The sequence below is a fragment of the Anguilla rostrata genome, chromosome 8 (genome assembly GCF_018555375.3).
Source record: "Anguilla rostrata isolate EN2019 chromosome 8, ASM1855537v3, whole genome shotgun sequence".
Classification (NCBI taxonomy): domain Eukaryota; kingdom Metazoa; phylum Chordata; class Actinopteri; order Anguilliformes; family Anguillidae; genus Anguilla; species Anguilla rostrata.
Window position 1 is genome coordinate 55119920 of NC_057940.1, and position 27588 is coordinate 55147507.

At 49.8% G+C, this 27588-nt stretch overlaps 1 protein-coding gene and 1 long non-coding RNA gene across 2 annotated transcripts in view; both read left to right on the plus strand.

Moving 5' to 3' along the window:
* Positions 1-27588, plus strand: part of LOC135262146 (uncharacterized) — a 78523-nt gene that overhangs the window by 11137 nt on the left and 39798 nt on the right. The gene's annotated exons all lie outside the window — the stretch shown is intronic.
* The window catches only part of LOC135262140 (thrombospondin type-1 domain-containing protein 7A-like), a 67298-nt gene that overhangs the window by 2730 nt on the left and 36980 nt on the right, over positions 1-27588 (plus strand). Inside the window, exon 2 of the mRNA XM_064349028.1 lies at positions 21976-22885. Coding sequence (XP_064205098.1) covers positions 21976-22885 — 910 coding nt within the window. The remainder of the gene's footprint in view (positions 1-21975; positions 22886-27588) is intronic.

The window sequence follows — 27588 nt, forward strand, 5'->3', positions numbered from 1 at the left end:
GTCGGCTCTGTTGTCACCTGTGTGCTTTAAACACATCATCGCTTTCATAGGAAACGCCAGCCTGTTCCCCTGTCTCTGAAACACTGTCCTGTTCCCCTGTCTCTGAAACACTGTCCTGTTCCCCTGTCTCTGAAACGCCATCCTGTTCCCCTGTCTCTGAAACGCCGTCCTGTTCCCCTGTCTCTGAAACACTGTCCTGTTCCCCTGTCTCTGAAACGCCATCCTGTTCCCCTGTCTCTGAAACCCTGTCCTGTTCCACTGTCTCTGAAACGCCATCCTGTTCCCCTGTCTCTGAAACACTGTCCTGTTCCCCTGTCTCTGAAACACTGTCCTGTTCCCCTGTCTCTGAAACCCTGTCCTGTTCCACTGTCTCTGAAACACTGTCCTCTTCCACTGTCTCTGAAACACTATCCTGTTCCCCTGTCTCTGAAACACTGTCCTGTTCCCCTGTCTCTGAAACACTGTCCTCTTCCACTGTTTCTGAAACGCCATCCTGTTCCACTGTCTCTTAAACGCTGTCCTTGTTCCCCTGTCTCTGAAACACTGTCCTGTTCCCTTGTTTCTGAAACACTACCCTGTTCCTTTGTATAAAAACACTGGCGAATAGAACTGTAGGGTCAATCAGAAAGAACAAGAATTCAGAGAATATGACAGACGAGTTGTTGAATGGAATCAAAGTGGATTTCTTTTTCACGTTTCTCCTCGGATTAATTCAAACGTCCGCCCGTTACAGGGCTGGGGGAAAGTGGGGCAGGGCCAAACCACTGTGAATGGGAGAGGGGATTTCTTTTCCCCCTATATGAACCTGTGCTCCAACATTTTCACCTCTGGAAAAATGTGCATTTTTACCAGTCTGACAGTCTTTTTGAATCAGTCTGACAGTTTTTTTTTTGGACATCAGTCTGAAAATCTTTTTGTATCAGGTTGGCAGTATATTTGCAGCAGTCGTACTATCCTTTTGGCTTTCCGTTGCTTTCAGATCTGTGCTGTTCCTTGTTCCTTGGTTTTGTAAGCTGTGATATCTGGTATTATCTGTGTGTCATTATTTATTTATTTGTTTTTTTTTCCATGGCTGTTGCTACTATCCAAAGAAACATTTCAATGAGCGAGATATTCCTTTACCTTAGGCATTGAGGTATGGTGGGCATGGGCCCATCAGAGTCACTGCAAAAGGGCTTCAAGCTGCATGAACAGTGCTGCTGTATATACGGCAGCCTAGCATCAGGCTGAGGTCAGCACAGCTTGGAACTCAAAGGTTGTGGGTTCGAGGCCCAGTCGCTGTCGTACCCTTGAGCGAGGTGCTCGACCCCGATCGCTTCAGTAGAATACTCAGCCATAAAAAATGGATTGTATGTAAAAAAATAAAAATAAATAAATACCGTTGCCGTGGATACAGGCGTCAGCTCATTTACATAACATGTAAAATATGCTCGTTGCTCCTCCTCTTGTTTTGACCAGATCACGTTGTGATAACGTTTGAGTCTGGCCTCTCTTGCTAGAAGGTTCGCTGGGTGCTTGAGATGAGGTTGTCCACAATAAGTCTCTGAATGATGTTTGAAGTGGTATTTGAACAGAAGATCAAAACCCTGCACTGTTAATCTGGACCCAAAATCCATGGCTGTCACCTGCCTTTTGGAAGACGTCTGTAGTTTGGCGATGCCTGGGGTGTGTTCTGCATCTGCTGGTATGATGGGCTGCCCCCCCCCCCTGCCCCCACTCACCCCCTCCCCCACTTTGGGCCACAACACGGAACTCCACTGACATCATCCTCATCGTCTATCATCATCATCATCATCGAAAGGACGGGCTTTTCTGACAGAGGTCACTTCCTGCTCGAGGGACGATGATGATGATGATGATGACAACAGTGATGATGAGGAACATGATGACGTCATTTGCCCCCCCCCCCCCCCCAGGCACTCTGCCCCATGAAGGAGACTGCCCTTTATTCCTCCTTTGTTCTGTTCCCCCTGTTCCCTCTTAAGCCCAGCCCTCCCACCCCCTCTCCCTTTAGGGAAGCTGACCTTTGACCCCCACAGCTTGGAGGACACTGTACCAAACATGGGGTGGGGGTGGGGTGGGGGGGGGATGCTGCACAGCGCTGTGTTCGAGTGCTTCTGCTTGGGTTGCTAGCGTGCGCGACTTAACACGACAACCGTTTACACGACAACCGCGTAGGGGCGGTGTGGGGGTGGGGGTGGGGGGCGGGGGGGGGGGGGGGGGGGGGAGCAGCTAGGGGGATGGGTCACTCCAGAGCAGCATTTATATACACACAACAGGGCTCCTGTGCGTCTGTGTGCGTGCGTGTGCATGTGTGTGTGTGTGTGCGTGTGTGGGTTTGTGTCTGTGTGTGTGTGTGTGTGTGTGCGCATTTGGGCTGTGTGTGTGTGTTTCTGCTATGTGTGTGTGTGTGTGTGTGTGCATTTGGGCTGTGTGTGTGTGTGTGTGTGTGGTGTGTGTGTGTGTGTGTGTGTGTGTGCATTTGGGCTGTGTGTGTGTGTGTGTGTTTGTACTGTGTGTGTGTGTGTGTGTGTGTGTGCATTTGGGCTGTGTGTGTGTGTGTGTGTGGTTGTGTACTGTGTGTGTGTGTGTGTGTGTGTGCTATTTGGGTCTGTGTGTGTGTGTTTATGCTAGTGTGGGTGTGTGTGTTTCTGATGTGTGTGTGTTTGTGTGTGTGCATGTTGTGTGTGTGTGTGTCTGTGTGTGTGTGTGTGTGTGTGTGTGTTGTGTGTTTGTGCTATGTGTGTATGTGCTGTGGTGCCCCCTTGTTGTGTTTGTGTATGTGTGTTGTGGATGCTACACAGTGTAGTGCCTAAGCTGTCCCCACCCCGCCTCATCCCTGAATTTTAACAGCCCAGTTAAACTGGTCTGCTTTGTCCCGCCATCCCTAAACCGAGTCCACTGTTCCTGTCCTACGCGCCGCCTACTGAGACCCACACCACGGACCGCCTCTCTCTCTCACTCCCACCTCCCTCTCTCTCTCTCTCCCCCCTCTCGCCCTCTCTCTCTCCCCCCCACCCTCTCTCTCTCCCCCTCACCCTCTCTCTCTCCTCCTCACCCCTCTCTTCACCTCCCTCACCCTCTCTCTGTCCCGCTCACCCTCTCTCTCTCTCCCCCCTCACCCTCTCTTGTGCGCTCCTTCACCAACACTCCTTTTTGATTTTTGAATGTTATCTATATCTGAATTTGGTTCAGTATATTATTAAAGTGAAAGTGTAACCTAAAAAAAAAAAAATTTATTCTCTCACACACTCTCTCTCTCCCCCCTCTTAACCCAAACCCTCTCTCACTCTCACTCCCTCTCTCTTTCACTCCTCTCTCTCCCCCCCCCTCTCGCCCTCTCTCTCTTTCCTCCTCTCTCTCCCCCCTCACCCTCTCTCTCTCTCCCCCTCTCGCCCTCTCTTAACCAAACCCTCTCTCTCTCTCACTCCCTCTCTCTTTCACTCTCTCTCTCTCTCCCCCTCTCGCCCTCTCTCTCTTTCACTCCCTCTCTCTCTCTCCCCCCTCTCGCCCTCTCTTAACCCAAACCCTCTCTCACTCTCACTCCCTCTCTCTTTCACTCTCTCCCTCACTCCCTTAACTCTAACTGGCTAGTGAGTTGAAGCCCCCCTGGTGTGTATGGAATATAAGCCACATTGCTGTGAATGAGCAGGGTAAGACTGGTTTATATGCTGCCGCGGATCCATCCTCCGCTCTCTGTGTTATTATAGTGTTTCAGAAATGCCCTGAAATGCATCCAACGCCCAGCCTCTCCTTACAGAGGTGTGGGGCTGACACTCGGGCACTGATTCTGGACTAATCCGGGTAATCCTGTGACTCTGATCTTGCCAAACAATGGCAGTAAATCTGCTACCCCCCCCCCCCCACACCCCCCACCAACACACCCGCCCCACCCCCGCCCAGTTCGTTAGTGTGCTAAAATGTGCAGGAGAATTCCAGATTTATGCCGACACCTTGGCTTCCTACTGCGGTCGCCGCTTGAAGATGTGGAGGTGGCTGTGTGTGTGTGTGTGTGTGTGTGTGTGTGAGGACTTGTGTGTGAGTGTGAGTGTGAGTGTGAGTGTGAGTGTGACTGTGACTGTGAGTGTGAGTGTGACTGTGTGACTGTGTGACTGTGTGTGTGCCAGGGCTCAGTGGGTGTGAGTGTGTCTCTGTTCGTGTCAGGCTCAGAGTGTGTGTGAGTGTGTGAGTGTGTGAGTGTGTGTGTGTGTGTGTGTGTGTGTGTGTGTAGGTGCGTGTGTGTGTTCATTAGCTTCTCTGTACAGTGCAGGTTCTACTGAGCATGTGGATGTTGTAGAAGCTTGAACATGAGTTCTGATATCAAAACAACAGTCGAACGCATTTTGAAAACGAACCCCAGGGAAGGTGATTGGTTGGCCGTATCGTGGTAAATGAGCCTTTCCACATCAAAGGCAGACCTATTTTCCACTAGAGTGACCCTCGGCGATATTTTCAACTTTCTAAAAAGTGGTTGCAAAAAGTACAAAATGAAAACTATTTTTTCGAGTTGATAAGAAAAAATATTGATTTGAATCACGACCTCCAGTGTAATGATGGAGACTATGTGGGGTGATGGAGACCCTGGGTGGTGATGGAGACTGTAGGGTGATGGAGACACTGTGAGGTGATGGAGGCTCTGTGGGGTGATGGAGACCCTGGGTGGTGATGGAGGCTCTGTGGGGTGATGGAGACTCTGTGGGGTGATGGAGACTCTGTGGGATGATGGAGACACTGTGGGGGTGATGGAGACTTTTTGTGGTGATTGAGACTCTGTAGGGTGATGGAGACTCTGTGGGATGATGGAGACTCTGTGGGGTGATGGAGGCTCTGTGGGGTGATGGAGACCCTGGGTGGTGATGGAGGCTCTGTGGGGTGATGGAGACTCTGTGGGGTGATGGAAACTCTGTGGGATGATAGAGACCCTGTGGGGTGATGGAGACTCTGTGGGGTGATGGAGACTCTGTGGGGTGATGGAGACTCTGTGGGATGATGGAGACACTGTGGGGGTGATGGAGACTTTTTGTGGTGATTGAGACGCTGTAGGGTGATGGAGACTCTGTGGGATGATGGAGACGCTGTGGGGTGATGGAGACTCTGTAGGGTGATGTGATTTGGGCAGGTTTCTGGCTCCATGCTGGAGATTTGTGTCAGAGAGAGCCCTGAATATTACAGCCCGTGTATTAGGGACCCTGTGCTTGGGGATGTCGCTGAAGGTTTATCTGGTGGATGACGCAGCTCTTCTCTCCTGCCAGCTGCCCTGATTATCCCACAGTCTGATTGGCTGATTAAATGGCAGCCCCAGCTGTAATTGGTCGGAGATGCTGAGATATTCTGGCACGCTTCTGATATTGAGAGGAGCTGGCTGCTGGCTTTCTGTTCCTGGAACAGTGCAAGCTTCCCCAGAAGCAGAGTGTTGGTCGATGAAGATACTCGTTGCTGGTACAATCTAAGAGCAGCACGCTATGTGCTTCGGGCAGTAGTTTTATCTCCTTTCTATGTTTGTTGGTTTTATATGGGTAATTACTAAGCTCATGGGATTGTGTGGGAAAAAAGATTTTGCTCAAAGTTACTGGGAAAAAAACTACTGTGGAATGGTAACAGGGAAGCTTATTATGAGACCTAAATCTGCTTTTTTTTTTTTTTTTTTGAACAGTCCTCTTGCAGTGCATGCGTGTTTGTATGTGTGCATGCACGTGAATGTGTGTGCGTGTGCGTGTGTGTGCGCACACTTGGGCCTGTGTGTATGTATGTGCACATGTATCAGTGGCTGTTGCATCACGGATTTCTTCTCCTGGCCACAGATCATGTCTCTCCACAGTGTCTGAAAGGGAAGCTACAGATTACAGATTTAACATCCCATACTGTGGGCCCTGTGTGTGTTCAGGGGCACTATGGGCCATAGTTACCTTAGTAACAATACAAAAGTGCCACAAGTTAAGTGAATCCCATTTCTGGATTGATTGACCAATGATGGTGCATGCTGGTCACTGTCCAAGGTCCTGAAACAGATTGCAATCTCATGGGTGCTTGATTGATTCTGTGGGCATGTGTAGCACTGGAATCATTTCAAATTTAACTCTGTTTACTGATTTTCTCTTCTCTTATAATGCCCACAAAAAAAAAAAAAAAAATCACTGATGAATTAATGTATTTTCCTTTGCTGTGGAGACTGGATGTGCCACAGCGCATAAACAGGCATTAATTAGGGATCCTTTAATGTGCAGTTTAATGCTGCTCCGGGCACCGCTGTCCTGATCTTATCCGACCTCTGCTTAATCCGTTTAACGGCTGCAGTATAGAGGGGAGGCTGTAAATGCCTGGAGCTCTGTGATGCTGTGCCGTTAAGGAGCTTGCTGTACTGTTTGCAGCTGTGGCTCGAAATGGTGTGGATAAAACTACTGCCCAAAGCCTAGCATGCTGCTCTTAGATTGTACCAGCAACGAGCGTCTTCATCTACCGACCTTAATATCTCAGCTTAAGTTCACAAGGGTGCAGCAGTAGTCGGATTTGAACCTGTGACCTCTGAGGTACAAGCCTGTGTTCCCTACCCAGAATGCTACGCTGCGACCCCTTGTGCACGTGTAATAAAGGCGTGTGTGTTTTGTGGGGAAGCCGTTCCTTCGCGACTGGGCGGCGCTGGAGTCCTTTTCCCCCCCCGACACCCAGGACCTTTGACCTCCCACTTAAACGGCATGGCGACGGGAGAAGCGGGACACGGCGATTGTGCAGCCGCAATGTCAGACTGGAGCGCCTCGCTAGGCTACGCTACGCTAGACCACGCTATGCTTGGCTATGCTATGCTAGGCTACACTAGGCTATGATATCCTAGGCTATGCCATGCTAGGCTACTCTAGGCTACACTAGGCTACGCTATGCTAGGCTACACTAGGCTATGACATGCTAGGCTACGCTATGCTATGATATGCTAGGCTACACTAGGCTATGATATGCTAGGCTACGCTAGGCTACACTAGGCTACGCTATGCTAGGCTGAACAGCCCAGTCAGCCAGTCTGTAAAGTGGGCCACGACCTAGAAAGAAGTGGATGGCTCTTCTGCATTAGCGTGCGTCTCTTTCTCTCTCCCTCCCTCTCTCTCTCTCTCTCTTTCTAAGAGAGGAAGAGAGAGCGCGAGAAAGAGAAAGGAGGGGGGTGGAGATGGTGGAGAGGGATGAGCACACTCCAGGGTCACACTTCTCATGTGATGTTTTATTTATAGTTCAGCTCCTGGAGTTCTTGTTTCCTGGAGGTGCGGATGTTTGGGTGTGGGCTTGTGGTGCGGCGCCGAGTTCCCAGCATGCTCCACTCTGAGGGCAGTGCTTTGGCTGGGACCGTCTGTGACTGGAAACGCCTCAGGTGCGTCTGACCTGTCGCGCTCACGCGGGTCAGCGGAGACGCCGCTGCTCTGTTTACTCCGGGAACATGACTTCGGCCCGTGTGTGGGGTTCCGATAAAGAGCGCCTCCAGCAGGAACAGAGCCTGACCTGAGAAACAGAGTCTGACCTGAGACACAGAGTCTGACCTGAGAAACAGAGTCTGACCTGAGACACAGAGTCTGACCTGAGACACAGAGTTTGACCTGAGACACCGAGTCTGACCTGAGACACCGAGTCTGACCTGAGAAACAGAGTCTGACCTGAGACACAGAGTCTGACCTGAGACACAGAGTCTGACCTGAGACACAGAGTCTGACCTGAGAAACAGAGTCTGACCTGAGACACAGAGTCTGACCTGAGGAACAGAGTCTGACCTGAGAACGAGTCTGACCTGAGAAACAAGTTGACTGAGAACAGAGTCTGCTGAGGAGAGTCTGACCTGAGAAACAGAGTCTGACCTGAGACACTGAGTCTGACCTGAGAAACAGAGTCTGACCGGAGACACAGAGTCTGACCTGAGACATGTCAGGTGACACTCGGAATACCACCGCTGCTCTGCACTGCCTTCTCAGAAAGGTGTGAGAGAGAGAGAAAGAGAGAGAGAAGAGGTAGCAAAAAAAGAGAGGATGAGGATGGAGAGAATGAGACAGAGAGAGGATGGTAGAAAGACAGAGCTTGGATTTAAATACTTTATTATCACACACGTGGTTGCTTTGTCGAGAGACAGAAATGTGGAGAGGAGAGAGAGAGACGACTGTTGGGAGAATAGTTTTCTGTGTGTGTTCATCTGAATGAGTTTGGCTTTAGTACTGATACAGGCGTGCTCTGTGGACTACAGATTAGACTCCGCCTCCAAAGTTCATTTACAGACTAATAAAGGATTATTTTTCCCCACATCTGTGCAAGATTGCCGTAGTATATGCAATGTGATCAATACTGGCTCTTCATTTAAAAAAGGCTTCATGTTTAATAAGAGAGCACGGTCGTGTGTGTGCAGTCTGACCTCTGCAAAGGACTGCTTTACTAACGTGTGAATGTTACGTACGGAAGGAGAATGTGTTCATACGCCTTTATGAATGCGTGTGATTGGTCAGGCTTTTTTTCTGTAGCGGTGACTGCTGTGTGCTTATAATGAATAATTTTTTCTGAGGGATTTAATTAAAACAGCGAGTGCGCGGGTGTTCCTTTGTCTCCCGTTTTTTGCTGACGCCTGAGTTTTGAGGTCAGGTGGGAGTTCTCTCTCGACGGCTGACCGCAGAACGCAGGGTTCAGGCTTCGCGGGGGAGGGGTCGCTCGACGGCCGTTTCCTGTCGGGCCACGATTCGCCCGTGGCCGCGCGGCGTCGGTCGCCCCGCACGACTTTGCGAACAGAGCAGCGCCGAGTTAGCCGGACGCCGGCGTGACTCCTCACTGCAGTCGGCGCTAACGCTGTCTGCCACCCAGCCGCAGAAACGCCTCCCTGACACTCTCAGAAGGTGATAAATGGGTGTAAATTCATCTCGCTTCGTAACCCGCAGCAGGGAAGACGAGGGAGGTAGACGACTTTCGAGTAGCCCTGGCTAAATCGGGAAAGGGCATTTTGAAACGGGTACTCGCCGTTTGAAAATAAGGTTTGAGTCCAGTCTGCATGTGAAACCACGGGCTTGCTTGATTGGTTGAATATTTTTCCGTTCTAGAACCATCTCCCCTTTGAGAACCTCTCGGCTCCGCCTTCCTCCGCTCCATTATGATGTCACATAAATCTTACAGAATTTCTCCGCCTATGCAAGTCATTATTCATCTCCATTATGATGTCACATTCTTTTACTGAATCAAAAGGAAGTAAAATTGAGGTTAGTAGCAGCCTACAAAACATCTATTTTAATTTAACTGTAATTTTAATTTAAAATTTGTAAGGATCATTTTCTCTCTTTGTAAGATGCTGTCAGGACAGAGTTTGTGATGAATGCACTTGCAGACCGTAGGGTCATGTGATTTTTGATTGACATGCCTAGCTGACCCTGCAGCACAGTGTAGATGATTTCTGGAGAGCACTGAGAGTTTGATTAAATTTCGGGCTTGAAATGACAGGATGAACTTTGAGAGCCCTTGGAAATGAAAACACGGGGGAGGGGGCAAGTTCTGGGGGAATGGGGGGCAGGTGTACCCCTCTGCGGCAGCAGTGTTTAATATTGTCCTACATAGACAGCTAATCATATCCCATAATCCCCCTGGATTACTGTGGGTAGAGAGAGGGCATCCCTGAGGGTACCCTTTAACCTCTTTTGTTGTCTCTCGCTCCCCCACTCTCTTTCACTGCCCCTCCCTCTCCTCTCTATCTCCTTCCATCTCTCCCTCTCTTTCTTTCTCACTCTCTCCCTCCCTCTCTCCCTCCACTCTCTCTCTCTCCTCTCCCTCCCTCCCTCCCTCTCTCCACTCCCTCTCCCTCCCTCCTTCTCTCTCTCCACTCTCTCTCCCTCTCCCTCCCTCCTTCTCTCCACTCTCTCTCCCTCTCCCTCCCTCCCTCCACTCTCTCCCCTCCCTTCCTCTCCTCCTCTCTCCCCTCCTCCTTCTCTCTCTCTCTCTGTCCTCTACAGTGCAGCTCTCTAACACTTGCTACTGAATGAAAACTGCACGGTCATACTGAAATCATCAGTAGTGTGTCAGGAATAATTAGCCCCAGATCTGTGGGTGTAGACTGGGGTCACAGAGGTGGGGGGGACCTTCCAGTCACTGTCTCCCCAGAACTGGATTCGCGCGACACAGCTAAACTGCTGGGGGGGGGGAAGACTCAATTTCCCAGAGTGCATTTCCGCAATGTGTCCCTGACAGATGGTGCATGGTGTGACCTGTCAGGGGGGGTCAGTGATGGGGTCCCAGGTCAGAACCCCACCCCCCCCCCCAGGCTGTTCAGTTGGCATGCCTCCACCCACTCCAATCAGCACCTGCTACCCCCCCCCCATTCCAAAAACACCCTGCTGTCCTGGAACAGTCTGGCCCAAACCTCCATCCCCCACCACCCACCACCCACCCCCCTACCCTACAGCCCAAATCACAGCACTGTCGCCCCGGGCCTGCGAGTCATTAAGGCTGTAGTCCGGGGAATAGGAGAGAAATGTGTTCTCTTCAATCAGCCAATCAGAAACGGATTCATTCCTCAAACAGCCAATCAGAACCAGATTCTTTTCTCAATCAGAGGCAGTTTTATCTCCCAGTCAACCAATCAGAGACGGTTTTATCCTGCAGCTGTAAGGGTGCCTGGAGGGCACGGCAATTAAATTACCTGCTGCTAATGAACGAGCGAAAATACATTTATTTAAAACAAACCTAGCGCTGTAAAAAAGAACTTTGTTCCTTTCTCTCTGAGTAAGAACATTTAAAAAAAAGAAAAGAAAAGAAAAGAGCAGGCAGTTAATTAAAACCTCCCTCATCTTCCTCGCTCTGATCCACGGTCATCGAACACGATCGCGTGCTAATTAGCGATCGCAGCGCTAAGGAAGGGGAGGGGGGGGGGGGGTGGGGGGTCTTTATCGTCGCGTTTGTTTATCACAGTCGAGGCGGAATCCGTGCGTCGCCCTCCGGATGCCGGGAGATTAATTAGCTTAGCGGTCGTGTTGCAGGCCGCCGTTCTCGCTGTGATCAGTTTGTCGTTCTCGCCCAAGAGCGGGCGGGCCGCACGCGTCACGAGAATCACATTCAGCAGATCGTACGCGCTGAGCCTCACGCACACGCTTATTGCACTTTTCAGAGACGTTCAGAGCCTGAAGTATGATGGGTAAGGAGCTGGGCTTGTAACCTGAAGGTCACAGGTTCGATTCCCCAGTAGGACACTGCCGTTGTACCCTTGAGCAAGGTGCTTAACCTGCATTGCCTCAGTATATATCCAGCTGTATAACTGGATACAATGTAAAAGCTGTGTAAAAATCGGGATAACACGCTGATGCCTGTAGTTGGCACCTGCATTAGCATGGCATCTTCCATTCGTTAGCATGGGTAATTACACTGCAGTTGCATGGCAACTCATCACTGCAGTTAGCATGGTAACATATGCTGATGGCTATTCATCAATCGTACATGGGCACATTACAACATGCAGTTAGCATGGGCTAACATTACAACATGCAGTTAGCATGGGCTAATCTCATCACATGCAGTTAGCATGGGCTAATCAGACTAACCACATGTTGCCCTGCCTGGGCTAACATTACAACTGCAGTGCTGGGTACTCCATGCATTGCAGGGCTAACATTACAACATGCAGTTAGCATGGGCTAATCTCATCACATGCAGTTAGCATGGGCTAACATTACAACATGCAGTTAGCATGGGCTAACCTCATCACATTCAGTTAGCAGGCAACATACAACATGCGTTTGCATGGGAACTCAATGCAGTAGCATGGCTATTCATCACATGCAGTTAGCATGGGCTAATCGATAACACATTGCCTGCTGGCTACATCAACATGCACAGGGCTAATCTCATCACATTCAGTTAGCATGGGCTAACATTACAACATGCAGTTAGCATGGGCTAACATTACAACATGCAGTTAGCATGGCAACTCATCACATCTTAGCGGGATACAGCTAACCATTGCCTGCTGGGCACTTAACATGCATTGCAGGGCTACCTCTCACTCGTAGCAGGTATCAACTAACCACATGCAGCCTTTCCTGGGCTAACCCTCTCCACGCTCCCTCCCTAGTGAGCTGTGGTTATATAACTGCTGATGACAAAGAACAGCAATTATCCCCGGTTTAATTACGCACTCATCTTCCCTCCAATTAAACACTCGGCTTTAATTATAATCTTTAATTTTACACGCGAGGAAGTAGCATGAGCACTGGGGACGGGTGGCGAACGAAACTGTTGCTGTTTGCTGCTGCATTCTGGGTTTGGAATTCTAGGAGTGTGTGTGTGTATGTCTGTGTCTGTGTGTGTGCGCGCTCACTCAAGTGTGTGAGGTTGAGTCGGTGTAAAATTGGTTCTAAAAAGGCTGTACATGCAATCTCACAGTTGTGCCCAATTTTGGAAATCTCTTTTTGGGGGGGGTTTCCCACAATTCCTGTCAGGACAGAATTCCCGAGCGACGCAATACTCATTCCTCTCCACAACCTCGAAACGATTACTCCGGCATTAAATATTAACTCTGCCTGCAATCTGATACTGCTGGAAAAGCTGATCTCTTTTTTTTCCTTTGAAATCTGGTATCTGAAATCTTGTGACAATCGGTCCTCACTCATATAGCAAGGATTCCTTTGTCCTGGTTACCAACGGAAACCTCATATGATGTCACAATGGCTGTGTGTTACGGCCTTGAAGTGGCTGATGAATGCGTTCGGTTTAAAGATGCTGCCTCTCTGTTGCAATGTGATGTCTGATGCATTATTATTGTTTGAGTGTTTAATGCCGATATGTTTCCCTCTTATGCGTGAGAAGAATCCAATTAAAGGCATTGCCCTAAATTTCAATTTCGATGACCTTAATACTGAGTAATTATTCATTGCGTATTAAACACAGTTCCCACTTGGCTGAGATGGCATCTGGCTGTTTATGAAATAGGAAATACTGATCGAATTTTGCAGAGTGAAATTGAGTCACATGACCCCTAGGACTGCCCACCAGAGAGGCAGCACAATTATCACTGAAACTGTTTTTGGAAATAAATTGGTGGTCCCAACACTGCTGTGTATATATGGGAATGCTTAACCTGGATTAATTACTGGTATTATTGATAATCGTAGCACTTCTAATTATTATCACTGCTATTACTACCATCGGGCTGAATGGTGTGTACTCCTCAATAAGCATTCTTATGTTCTTATAATTTTACTGCTACTATTAATACCACTAGTGGAGTCTACAATCAGTGCTACTACTCATATTACTACTGCTAATATTGTTTCTATACCAATTCTACTATACCAGGACTACTGTTGCTGCTAAATGCACTTGCTATACCAGTAGGGATTCTATTACTGCTTCCACTGCTTCCTCTTCCTCTTCCTCATCCCTTCAGGGGAGATGTCAGGGTCTGCGTCTCTTTGCTAAAGCGGCTCTCACCCCCTGCTCTATAAAACCCCCCCCCCCCCCCCCCAGCCTCACCGTCCCGCCAACTCCAGCGGACCCTTAATGAGCGCGCGACTGTGCTCATTAATATTTAAATACGAGCCTATGCTAATTTCCCCCCCATTAATATACGATGGGTTGAGTGGATCTGTGCACCTGAAGGAGTTCTTTTGCGTGCCATGCTTATGAAACGCTGTGATTGTGGAAATGAAAAATAATATCTGGCTATCTGAAGGGTCTCTGACTGCTGCACCACACCAAAACGGCTCAGGACAGGGTTGACGCGCACACATGCGCACACACACACATACACACACACACACACACACTCACACAGGCACACACACACACAAAGGATCCAGGTTTGTGTGTACAGAGTACAGTGTAGGGTTTAGTAGGATGTAGTGTCATAAGGTATGGGTTTTAGGATTCAGTGTGTATGCTACAGAGTTTAGTTCATTAGGGTGTAGTGGGTGTAGGATATAGGGTGTAGTGTCATAAGGTACAGGTTTTAGGATATAGTGCGTAGGGTATAGTTTGTTGGGGTTACACTGTTGGGTATCGGCTGTAGAGTGAAGTGGGTGCTGGGTATAGGCTATAGGGTGCAGTAGATTAGGGTATAGGGTGTAGATTTTAGGGTATAGGTTGTAGTATATTAGGGTGTAATAGATTAGGGTATAGGGTGTAGTAGATTAGGGTATAGGGTGTAGATTGTAGGGCATAGGGTGTAGCAGATTAGGGTATAGGGTGTAGATTGTAGGGCATAGGGTGTAGCAGATTAGGGTATAGGGTGTAGATTGTAGGGTATATGGTGTAGCAGATTAGGGTATATGGTGTAGTAGATTAGGGTACAGGGTGTAGTATAGGTTATTTTAATCCACTTGTCACACACAATACACCGGGGGCGGTGTTGGGCGCAGAAACATCAATCACCTGCCCCTGTGTTTGAAGGCTGAGATGCAAGCAGAATATGCAGGTGTGTCCTCCTCTGTATTCCGCTATCATGCACTGGTCTGAACCAGCACACCAGTGACACGACTGTTCCTCCATATATCAGCTTTTTTAAATTTCCATTTATCCCTTATCTTCTGTGCTGCAGTGTCATAATTACCTCATCAGGTATTCAGATAGCGGGTCAGAGGCCGAATTGAGACGTCGGCCGTCGGTGGCGGGCGCATGTCTGAGACGGGCGCGCGAGCCCCTCGTGACGGCGGATGGATGCGCCGTCGTTTTCCGGAATCCGGAATGATGCCAGCGGTCCCCCTCCTGGAGCTGACTCAGAGGCGTCGGCATCGCACGCGTTCAATTTACGGCCCCTCGGATTCCTCTCCGGTCCCGTTCCGTCTGCACTCCTCCGTCAGAGTTTGCTGAGGACGCGGTGTCATCGTTGCGTCGGAAGGTTCGCCCTTGCGGGGGGGGGGGGGGGTGCTGATGGGATGTCTTTGTCACTTGGTGACTCTTGGCAAACGGGCCGAGCCGACACTCGTTCTTTTGATTCGAAAGCGAATTGGTGGCGCTGGTGTCTGTCGAGAGAGACTGATCTGGGGACCTGTGTCTCGGAGTAGGGCTGCTGGTCTGGGATCAGTTCTGCAGTGTCCCTCCTCAGGGGGAAACTCCTGTGCAGAGGGGGGCTGAGGGAAGGGTGGAGGGGGAGGAAGAGGGTTGAAGGAAGGATGGAGAGAAAGGGATGAGAAGGACAGAGGGAGAGAGAGGTATGAAGGAAGGACAGAGAGAGAGAAGAATGACAGAAGGATAGAAGGAGAGAGCGGGATGAGGCAAGGATGGAGGGAGAGAGAGATGAGGGAAGGATTGAAGAAGAGAGGAATGAGAGAAGGATGGAGGGACAGAGGAATGAGGGGAGGATGGAGAGAGAGAGGGATGAGTGATAGAGGGCTGTAGTACTTCTCTCTCTCCGGTTGCTGTTGCTATGCCCCGGTCCTCATACACAGTGCTGCTGGCTGCTGCAGCTGCTGCTAATGCATGTTTAAAACGCTTGCTTTCCCCTGATATGAGAGGAGATTTACATTATTTATCAGCTCTTCCGAGGTGCCTGTAGCATACAGGGCTTACCTTTTTACACATTACGCATTTATACTGCCAGATATACACTGCGGCTGTGCCCCCGTGAACTTGGGATTCAAGCCAGCAACCTCCCGTTAAAAATACAAACAACACTGACTCCACAACCCATCAGACAGCTAGGCAGTATATACGATCTTGTATTTTGCTTGCTGTGACTGTTCACTGGAAGGTTATGGGTGTCTAGACTGCAGTGCTAACTTATCCAAACTTCCTCTATTTGTTACCTGGCGACGGCGTTGGCTAGCTAAGCTAGCCATGCTATCTCCTCAGTGTGATGTTGAGGATGTAGATGCTGCTCAGTCCCCCGGCCACTAGGGGGCACTGGGAAATGAAAGCACATAGAAGTAAATCTGGCCTGTGCAGTTTGGCTATGTACACCTCTCTGGTCACTATATTAGAGGATCACAGGTAAAGGTAATAACGCTGAAATCAGTTTTTAGTTTTTGGGGCTCGCCAGGCGTTCAGGTATTCCAGCGCGTTTTAAATCACTGCCCTGGAGTAGCTGGCTAAGCTAAAGCTGCGGGAGAGAGGGCAGCTTGTGTGCCAGGTTTAGTTCTAAATGCCTTCATATGAAGGTTTTTATTTTTTGTGTGCGTGTTTTTTGTGTGCGTGTTTGAAAAGCGGTTTCCACGGAAACTCCAGCTCCAGCTTAATCTCTGTCTTTCCTCATGAGACACAGTCACATCTGGGCCAAAGCTGGCATCTGTGAAGGGGGGGGGGGGGACAGGTTCATGATGGGAAGTCTCCATCGCTTCTGTTCAGAGGGGTGGACTCCCCTATTTATCAGCTTGAGTTTACAGGATTACAGCTGGAGTTCACACCCACATGCAGACAGACATACACACACACATGCGTACACAGATGGTGAGGTTCTGTGTGTGGTTTGATTATGTCAGGTCTGGTGCACTGCTCTGCTGTTGTGCGTATGTTGGGGAGGGGTGGGGGAGGTGGTTGGGGGGGGGGGGGGCACATTGCGTGAGAAGACCTGAAAAGGGCGGAGTGTGTGTGTTCAGTGGAACAAACGAGATGTTGTGATCAGTGTGTTTGTGTTTAGTGGAGTGTGCTTAGTGCTGTATTTGTGCTCAGGAGACTGAATGGCCTCGTTTGGGGGGGGGGGGGGGGGGCACATTGGTGTTTAGTGGGGTGTGACGGGTCACCACTCCCGTGAGTCATTCTGCTCCTGGGCACATCCCGGTTGACCCCTGACCCCTGCTCAACCCAACCTGCCCGCGGGACACACCTCGTCTCTCCGAGGCCCCGCCCACTGAAAGCCACGTCTGAAGGTCACGGAAATGCCTCTTCTGATTCGGGCCATCGCCACGGTAACCGGCCTGTTTTAACCCCCCCACTCACTTCCTCCCTCCTTTCACACTTTACACTGTCCTTTCCCCCTTTCTCTTTTTACACTCTCATCCATGAATGCGTGAGAGAGGCCTGCTGCGTTTGTCTGCTGTTGCCGTGGTTATCTAAGCGAGATTTTAAACGCTCCGGACGTGGGCACGCGTCAGAATCTCAGCGTCAGACGCTCTCTGCTTCAGCCTGAAGATCTGGGGCGTGTTTCAGAGGGCATGTGCGTAAGGGGGGGGGGGCAGGGGGGCGGGGGGGGGGCGGCTGTGCCAGGCAGTGCTATCGACACCCCCGCAGTCCCCCGCTGTTATCAGGGAACAATGGCGGATCAGTACCGACCTCGCCAGACAGGCCCCGCCCCCCTGCCTGCTCCTCCCAGCATGCACTGCTTCAGCCCCCTCCCAGCAGTGGAATTTGTTTTATGAAAGAAAGTGAGAAATAGGCGATAAAACTGCCGCTATGATGAGCTACTACACGACTCATAACACACCTGAGGTTTACTTTTAGAACACACCTGGGAGAGGTCATCCATTTGAAATGCTGGTGATTTTGATGGACCTTAACTCTTCAGGTGGCAGTAGAATTTAAGCAAATAAAGAATTTCTTAAAATAGATTTTTTTCCCCGTGCATTCATAACAGAATTTCATTGAACCACGAGACTGTAACAGCAAATCATGTTACTCGCAAAGAAATGAAAGAAACTGTTTTCTTCTCAGGGTAGTGAAAATACTCCTTGTTTATAAATGAGGAAATCTTGCCGGATTAGTTCTTTTTTAGTGATGTTTAAATGGTTAAAGAGTTCAAGCGGGTATTTCTAAGTGTTTGACTGGTATGACAGGCAGTGTGTAAGTAGAGGACTCTCCTTTGAGTGGTGCCTTTAGATTTGTGGCCAAAGAGCTGGATGTGTTTGTCATTTGTCTGTGTTTTGATCTCGCTGTGTAAGATCAAGGGGCCTGTAAGAGTTGAAGTGTGGGGCACAGCATCGCAAAGCTCGGATTAATAATTTTCCCGGTGTTTCTTTCGCTCCCTGAAAAGCAGTCGATGAATTAACGGAAACGTTCGCGTCCAGGGATTGCCCAGGGGAACCTGAGCAGGGCTCGGTTTCGCACTGAATGTCCTTCAGAGCCTAATAGCGTTTCTTTAAAAAAACCCAAAAAAAACAATCTTATCTGGGGTGAGTGTGGCCCCGCTCATGCAGGCCTGCATTGTGCTCCTGCTTCCTGCTTCCTGTTTCCTGTTGTGGTGTTCCGTCTGAATGGACAAAACGAGTAAGGAGTGCGCTGATGTATCGGGACGTCCTAAATTAAGCGTGTAACGTTGGCTCCTAAAACAGACCTTCCCCCACGCGCCCGCCTGCCAGCTCTGATCTGTCCTATAAAAGCTACCAGCGTGTGTGTGTACGTGTGTGTGTGTGAGTGTGTGTGTGTGTGAACTCGGGTGCTCTCTGTGATGGTTACTCCAGCCTGCCAGCTCTGATCTGTCCTGTAAAAGCCAACAGCGTGTGTGTGTGTGTGTGTGTGGCGCATGCGCGCGTGTGTGTGTGTGAGCCCGTGTGTGTGTGTGTGTGGCGCGTGCGTGCGTGTGTGTGTGTGTGTGAGTGTGTGTGTGTGTGAGTGTGTGTGTGCGTGTGTGCGTGTGTGCGTGTGTGTGTGTGTGTGTGTGTGTGTGTGTGTGTGCGTGCATGCATGCGTGTGTGTGTGTGTGTGCTCCGGTCCTCTCTGCGATGGCTGCTCATGGCAGTTCTACTAGTTCTCTCCACGAGATGCAGACTCTTGCTCTTGTTTTTTTTTACTTTTTGAATTTTATTTATTTATCTTTTCTCCCGGATGATTAAAAAGCGGGCTTTCTCCCCTGCCATTGGCCATCGTCAGTGTCAGCTGACTTAGGAGACACACACAACCTGTGCTGGGAGACTGTGTGTGATGTCATAATGGGCCCATCCAAGCTCCCATTGGCTAGGCCAGTCGTTATGGAGATGACGGCGAACCCCAGAGAGAGAGAAATAGTGAAAGATAGATGCAGAGAGAGAGAGAGGGATAACTGAGCAAGGATGTGTGAACATGCTGTTTAGAACCTGAATCTGACACACGCACGCTTGCACACATGCAGTATACACGCGCACACACACACACACACACACACGCACAAACACAAACACATCCATGCCCATGAAAACGTGCACACACACACACACACACACACACGCACATGAGGTTCCTTTCAAGACATTATGAGTCCCCGCTAATCTTTGATGAGGAGCTGGAGTAAGGGTGTTGTTGTCATGGAGACGTCTTTAACTCCACAGGGGGGGTGTGAGAGAGCTCGTTAAGATGATTGGGGGTTGGGGGGGGCACGCTAGGTGGGGGGGGGTGTTAGTTTGGCAGCAGTGGCAGGGAGGGGGGCGCAGTGCCAGCAGTACCAGGGCCTCAGGCAGCTTTTTTATGGTCGGGGTTCGGCAGATTGTCTCTCAGTCTCTTCCTCTTAGGCCTGGATTAAAATCCGACAAATAAAGGATTTGCAAACGGTAACACAGTTCTGTTTTTGGAGCTCGCCAAACTGTATTTTGGAAAAGGGAGAAGACAGAACAGAAGGAATCCTAAGTCTTGTATTAAACAGAAAGGCGGAAGTGTTGGGTGAATCCAGGCCAAACCTACCGCCTAATTAAGACTCAATCTCCTTAACTTGGATTAACCGCTAAATGCAAGAATTTCTTTTCTCCACAAACGCAGTTTGGCTAGTCCAGAGACCACTGAAACGAACTCGCCAGACTGGGTTTGGGAAGCTAAGGTAAGATGTGATGCGTACATTTACTTTTCAGTCAAAGTTAAGGCCAAATGTTGGTTGAATACAGGCCGAGCTTCCAGAACCCCACTGTGATGTCACAATGGCCTGTGTTCATCCAGTCCTGCCCTCCGTCCAATCGGGAGAGAAGTCCTCACGTCAGTATTTTTGCCATTGAAAACTGGTTTAAAACATCAGTGTTTGTCACTGCTGGGATCTGCGACTGTTATTTCGGTCTAACGCACCCCACAGAGCGTCTACCCGACCGCGTCACCCAAATTCCCCCGTTCTCCCAACTGCCAGTCCTCTCTTCCGTCCAGCTTTCACCAGGAGAGCAGCCATCGGCATCCTGGCCTCAGTTTGCCAGCCGAACGCGCCGCAAACCGCTAACCGGAGGAGGGAGGACTTCAAAGAGAAATCCCGCGGCCCCCCCCCCCCCCCGTCTGATTGGTTCTGTTTTCCCTGGGAAACAGCGGGCAGAGGTTTAGCCACAGGAGCTCGCACGTCTCCCATTTCCCCCTGCTGGTGTCTGACTGAAGCTAAATTGACTGTGTGCTCTGATTGGGGGAGTAGCTAGCGTCTGACAGCGTCTGCAGAAGCCTGCAAATCACAGTTTTTGCTGATGGTGTCGGGGACCTGGGTCAGTGTTTGTATTCTGTGTGATCTCAGTAAGTGCTTTCAGAGAACGGTTAGATGTTTTCTTTTCTTGCTTTGACAATTCTCGGCCGATAGATTGTCATGAGCACTTCTCTGTCATCTACTGGCGAAATACGGGTACTGCTGCTATATTCGGGGAGCGGTTCATGCTTCAGATGATTGAGTTACTGAATGTATCAATGACTGAGTGAGTTTGTGAATCCGTTAATGATTGAGTGAGTGAATGAGTGAGATGGTGAATGCATTAATGACTGAGTGAGTGAGTTTGTAAATGTATTAGTGTTTTAGTGAGTTGAAAAGTGAGCATACCTGGTTCCCATGGCGATGGGTGTTTATTCTGAGTGGTATTGATCAGGCCTGGTCGCTGCTGTAGGGTAGTTCTGCCACTAGCTGATCAGCGGACGGCTTTATGGTGTGGGCTAAGTGTGTTTCTTCTGTGAATGGAGCCATAAAGCACAGCTTAAACAAGCAACACGCACACACACACACACACACACACACTCACACACACACGCACGCACGCGCACAAACACACACACTCACTCACTCACACACACACACACACACACACACAGCCAGTCAGTCAGTTAGTTGGTCAGTCAGTCAATTAGTCAGTCCAGACCATATCTGCCTCAGCTAGGTCTCGCCTGCCTGTCTCTCTGCAGTAGATCTCTCTGCAGTAGATCTCTCTGCAGTAGATCTCTCTGCAGTAGATCTCTCTGCAGTAGATCTCTCTGCAGTAGATCTCTCTGCAGTAGATCTCTCTGCAGCAGATCTCTCTGCAGCAGATCTCTCTGCAGTAGATCTCTCTGCAGTAGATCTCTCTGCAGCAGTCATTCGGGTTGCGGCGGTGCGAGTAGTGTTTTTGTCTGCGTGCCCCCCTCAGGGAGGGAGTCTTTGTTACACAGTTACAGTAAATCTCCGGGAGCAGAAAGCACTTTGCAGACCGTCGCCAGGAGAGCTCTTTACGTTCCTGCCTGCAGGAAGCATCGATCGATCGAGGGGAGAGACGTGATATTCGAGAGGGTCCAGTAGACCCCCCCCAGTCTCCGGCATGTCTGCACCAGTCCTCCGGCTCCTCCTACCCGCTGTTGAGGCTCCGCCTCCCCGATGCGCTCCCGGTGAACCTGAAACCGGACCTATCGAGATCCAGTCCTCTCTGTGGAAACTAAATGTTAAAAATGTTTTATTTTTTTTTGTTAAAAGCACAATCCGAATCTATTTAGCGGAAACGGACGGTTTTGTTTTCCGGCTGTTTTCTTTACGGCTCTGTTCAAAATGGCGGCCCCCCCGGCGGGGTGTTTCGGACGGGAGGCCTAATGCCTAATTACCTGTGTGCAGAAGGACCTGAGACTCCCACAGGGACACTGTGGCGGTGGAGTTCTGCGCTTCATAGGGTTCCGGAACAGAACGGAATGTTCCGGGGCTGCAGTTCCTCAGGCGCCAAAGTGGTTCATGCAGTGCAAGTGTGTGAGCTCTCTCTGACCTTTGACCCCTCTCTGTATCTGCAGGGGAAAGGGGTAATGGGGCTTGTAGTTTCCCTTGGTTGTTTGCGCTTGGCTTTGCTCAATGTAAATGCCTTGTTTATTAATTTAACAGAGGCTATTCTCCAGAATAGTACATAGTGTAAATGTGGCCTCTCACTGAGCTCTGACCTACGACCTTTGACCTTCCCCCCGCAGAGCCCTGGGGCCGGTGCATGGGTACGGAGTGCGGCCCGGGGGGCAGCCAGAGCCGGACGGTGTGGTGCAAGCACGCGGAGGGCTGGCCCACACTCCACACCAACTGCCCCGCAGCCGATCGCCCGGGCAACCAGCGCGACTGCTTCCACGTGTGCGACCAGCACCGGGACCTGTACGACTGGCGCCTGGGCGAGTGGGGGCGCTGCGTGCCCGTGTCCCAGCGCGGCGGCGGGGCCGGGGTCGGGGGGGCGGGGCCGGGGCCCGCGGGGGACGGGGCCTGCGCCTGGGGCGCGGAGGGCATCCAGACGCGGGAGGTGGGGTGCGTGCGGACCGCGGACGGGGCGGCGGCGGAGGAGGACGCCATCTGCGAGTACTTCGAGCCCAAACCGCGGCTGGAGCAGGCCTGCCTCGTGCCCTGCCCCCGGGGCTGCGTGGTGTCCGCCTTCTCCCCCTGGTCCCCCTGCCCCGCCCCCTGCGGCGGGGGGGCGGGGCTCCAGAGCCGCGCCCGCTCCGTGCTGGCCCCGCCCCTCTTCGGCGGCGCCGCCTGCCCCGCCCTGGCGGAGTTCCGGCCGTGTGAGCCCCCGGGGGAGTGTGGGGACGGGGAGGGGGGCGGGTTCGGGCTGAGGGTGGGGCCCTGGAGCGAGTGCCAGCCCCCTCCCGCCGCCGCCCCCCCGCGCCCGGCCCGCCAAGCCCGCCAGGCCCGCCAAAGCCGCCGGCGTAAGAACAAGGAGCGGGGCCGCGAGCGGGACAAGGGGGGCGACAGGGACCCCGAAACCCGCCAGCTCATTAAGAAGAAGAGGACCCGGAACCGGCAGAACCGGCCCGACGCCAAGCTGTGGGACCTGCAGGTGGGCCACCAGACCCGCGAGCTCACCTGCGCCCACCGCAACGCCACGCCCGCCCAGCTCAGGTGAGCTCCGGCCATCCGGCACCGGTCAACCAATCAGTCAATCAATCAGTTAATCAATCAGTCAATCAACCAACCATATCACACAGCGCTTCCCTGATTAGATGACAACAGCGGTTGTCAGGCTGTAGTTTAAGGACACCATGACTCCGGCTGAGTCATACTGAAAGGACCGGGTGTTGGCGAGACGCTAAGAAGCCCACTTAAGGGATTCCTCTTCCTGTCTGTTCAGGTGATTAAGCTCACTCCGAAGCTGGAGAGCCGTAAAGCTTAGAGTTAAGACCCCGTGGCTCAGCTTCCAGCCAGATCTCCAGAGTATCGCATCTTGGCTCTGCAGTGATCGGCTAACGGGCGGGGCTGGCGGGACCGGCTAATTTACGTTCTCCTTTACGACCCTGCTGATCCTGTCCTGGGCCGTCCGCCGGCGGGGCACGGCGCGGCGCGCTCCTGTTTCTCTGTCCTTAAAAAGCCCCCTTTTCAAAGGTAATGGAGTCGAACCCAGGACCTCAGAGTTAGCACAGCCTCTGACTTCATACCTGCCCATACAGTGTACAGTCCCTTCCCTGGCGCACGTTTCCATCACTGCTCTCTTTCCATTAGAGTTTTGCTCAGGTTAGATACTCTGTGGTGTATGTGTAATTTATACTCTGCAAGAGTACGTGTAATTTATGCTTAGGAGAGTAATTTGTAATTTATTTTTTTAGATTTTGTCAAGTCTTCAAAGCTTGACCCAAATTCCCCTTTAAAGTTCATTTAAAAAGTAAGGATGAACATGCACAATTTGATTTTGAAGCGAGTGGTTTTTAAATTTAATTTTAAACCATGACAGGATCATAATATTTTGAAGACCACTTGAACCACCCTGGGGAGCATAAATATTAATTTTTACTACTTGGTTATTCCTGGCTTTTTAAAAATTCATGCTTGTTTTGCCACCTCCAGAACTGCAGTTAGCAGAACGGTGTTTTTCCTCTTGATCCCTGAGTTCAGTGAGTTTTATTCTGTTGCTATGGATTCTGTTACCATCTTGCATCTGGCACGTACGTCATGGAACTCAGGGAGGCCATGACACTTCTTTCATCTCGCTTAATAAAACCAGTTTTCACAAACACTCAGAAAACACAGACTTTCAAAATTTGTCTGCTGGCCATGAGCAGAGTTCCACAGACTATGAGCAGGGTTCCGTTGGCTATGAGCAGGGTTCTGCTGGCTAGAAGCAGGGTTCCACAGACTATGAGCAGTGTTCTGCTGTCTATGAGCAGGGTTCCACTGTCTATGAGCAGGGTTCCACAGACTACGAGCAGGGTTCCGTTGGCTATGGGCAGGGTTCTGCTGGCTAGGAGCAGGGTTCCACAGACTATGAGCAGGGTTCCTTTGGCTATGAGCAATATTCCCTTGGCTATGAGCAGGGTTCTACTGGCTATGAGCAGTGGGAGGGACAGATTTAGTCAGATGCTATAGAACAGGGCCCTTCAGCCATTGCTACCAGGGGCCCAGATTTGTTTGAGTGCATATGAGCTAAACATGCTGCCCATACTGTGCATATAACAGCGAACATGGTTTTACTCTAATATAGCAGATGCTCTTATCCAGAGGGACCCGCAGTGCAGCAGAAACAGAAGGGCATTCATCTGATTGATATGAGCCACAGGGCCCGACCAGCAGGCTAACGGCAGTGCCAGACCAGCGAGTGTATGGCTAACATCACCGAAGTGCTCGAGTGCATTAACCCTACCAAGCAGGAAGGGCGGGTGTGTGTGTGTGTGTGTCTGTGTGTGTGTGTGTGTGTGTGTGTGTGTGTGTGTGTGTGTGTGTGTGTGTGTGTGTGTGTGTGTGTGTGTGTGTGTGTGTGTGTGTGTGTGTATAAGTGGTGTTGTGTGTGTGTGTGTGTGTGTGTGTGTGTGTGTGTGTGTGTGTGTGTGTGTGTGTGTGTGTGTGTGTGTGTGTGTGTGTGTGTGTGTGTGTGAGTGTATATTGTGTGTATGAGTGAGTGTGTGTCGATGCAGTAGATACCGAAATATGCAGTGTTCAGTGTGTTTCTGACCCCGGTGGGATGTGTTCCGATATTGTGCTGGTGCAGGCCTGGGCACAACATCTGAAAAACTGTTTTTCTTCCCAACAATGAAGGGGCCAAAAAGTGTGTCTGCAGACCCCGTTTGGCCCCTGGACACCTGTGGCCCTTCCCTCGCTGATCTTTGTTTGAACCCCCACTGAAGCAGACGGGCATGAGAACAGTAAAAAATGAGGATCCTGGTATGGGACGCTCGTTAAGTACACTATGAGGACCCTCCTGGTCCTCATCAAACATTTAACACCGAGCTTGGACGAGGAGGAGGCAATGCACGAGTTAATGGAGACTGGTGACTTAATTCCCTTCTCATTTCTGTCTCTTGGAGGGGCGATGGAGAGCTGTTTCTCAGGCAGGAAGGGGGTTAAGTAGTGTTTCATGTTATATAGGGAGCCCCCCCCCCCCACTCATTACGTGTGCACTGCGTCACGCGTGTGTGAGAATGAGGGAAATATGCATGGCCCCATTCAGTCAGTTACAGGACTGCTCTGTGTGTGTGCATGTGCGTGTGTGTGTGTGTGTGTGTATGATCGCCTGTGTGAGTGTGAGTGTGCGTGTGAGAGTGAGAAAGTGTGTGAGAGTGTGTGTGTGTGTGTATGATCGCCTGTGTGTGTGAGTGTGTGTGTGTGAGAGTGAGAAAGTTTGTGTGTGTGTGTGTGTGCGCGTGTGTGTGTTTGAGAGACTGAGTCTGTGTGTGTGTGTGTGTGTGTATGATAGCGTGTGTGTGGGTGAGTGTGCGTATGATAGTGTGTGTGTGTGTGTGTGTGCATGTGCGTGTGTGTGTATGATAGCCAGTGTGTGTGTGAGAGTGAGAAAGTGTGTGTGTGTGTGTGCGCGTGTGTGTGTTTGAGAGACTGAGTCTGTGTGTGTTTATTTGTGCATGTATGTGTCTCGTGTTTGAGCACACACATACTCGGCTCTCAGTGCTCTTGGAGGGAGGAGGGGGGGGGGCTTGAGTCTTAAAAAGGGAGAAGTTTCCGTGGGCAACAGGCAATTACCTGCAATAACCTACCGGCAGCCCCCAACACAACAACAGCAAATAATAGCACAGAAAATCACTTCATTACACTGCCTGATGGGAAATGCCCAGCCTAGGAGACCCCCCCCCCCCCCCTCCTGAATGAACAGAAATTTATTATCAGCAGAGAGCTGAATTAACAGACATTCATAATCAGCAGAGAGCTGCATGAACAGACATTCATAATCACCACAGAGCTGCATGAACAGACATTCATAATCACCACAGAGCTGAATTAACAGACATTCATAATCACCACAGAGCTGCATGAACAGACATTCATAATCACCACAGAGCTGAATGAACAGACATTCATAATCACCACAGAGCGCTGAACAGAAATGATTCCCCGCTGAATTGGCTTTGTCACCAGAGGACATTTAATGTGGTTGTGATAATTGTGTGTGTGGCACTGCAGGGACATTTAATGGTCGGTTTGATAATTGTGTGTGTGTGTGTGTGTGTGTGCGCTTACAATCCCTCTGATAGGATGACCCTTCTGTTTAGGGCCCTGTGGCGCTTTCTTAAATTGTTTTTGCTTTCTTTGCAAAACCTCTCGGATCGATGCAGTTTTATTGACTGCTGCCTCTGTTTTCCGGGAATCAATGTGCTTTTGACAGCTGGATCTGAGGATTGATCGATTGGCTCCCCACTTCCTGTTCGTGCTTGTGAAGGGGGATTTATAGCTTTTTTTTTCCCAGAGCTGTCTCTTGCAAAAACAGGGAATGCAGGAGGTCCTTGTCTCTCACAAAGGCCTGCTTTGGTTTTAACATGAATCACTTTTTATTCAATTATTTATTTTATCTGACCTTTATTCATCCTGGGATATTGAGATCTTGACCTGACATAAAACGCAGTTGCAAAGACACAAAGACAAATCAAGTTGCCCACCTCAAAAGGAAATGAGACTGCAGTGTAACTGTAATTAAAAAGCAGAGCAAAGGTCAAAAGCAGGAGCATACTTCAGTCACAGATTCATGAATTACATGTATAAAATCAGCAATTAAAATTAATTAATTTTTTTGAAGATTTATTCCAAATATACTGTAAGGAGCAGAATAACTGAAGCCCAGCTTTACAAATTATTTAATTGCTTTATTATGTTAATATATTTTTCTGAACTTTGTGTTGGGAACAAATCTTACACAGTGACATGTACCTGGTACTTAATTTGATTTTTCTGATTTATTTGTTGATTGAGTTGGCAACTGATAAAATGGTTATTTGTTCCTTGATAAATAGATACATTGGAGAGATAAATTCATTGTTTTGATGACTGATTCGATGGTCAATTTTTTGATGATGACGAACAGATTTTTTTATATATTGGTGTTTTGAATTGATACATATTTCGATATATTTTTATTGATACACAGAGTGATTAACAAACATGTTTATGATGGGTATATTGATTGATTAAGGTATATTGAGTGATACATTGATTGGTTGATATATTGAGTGATTATTGATTAACATATTGAGTGACATATTGAGTGAGTATTGACTGATATATTGAGTGATTATTGGTTGATATATTGAGTGAGTATTGGTTGCTGTATTTAGTGATTATTTATTGATATATTGAGTGATTATTGATTCATATATTGAGTGATTACTGGT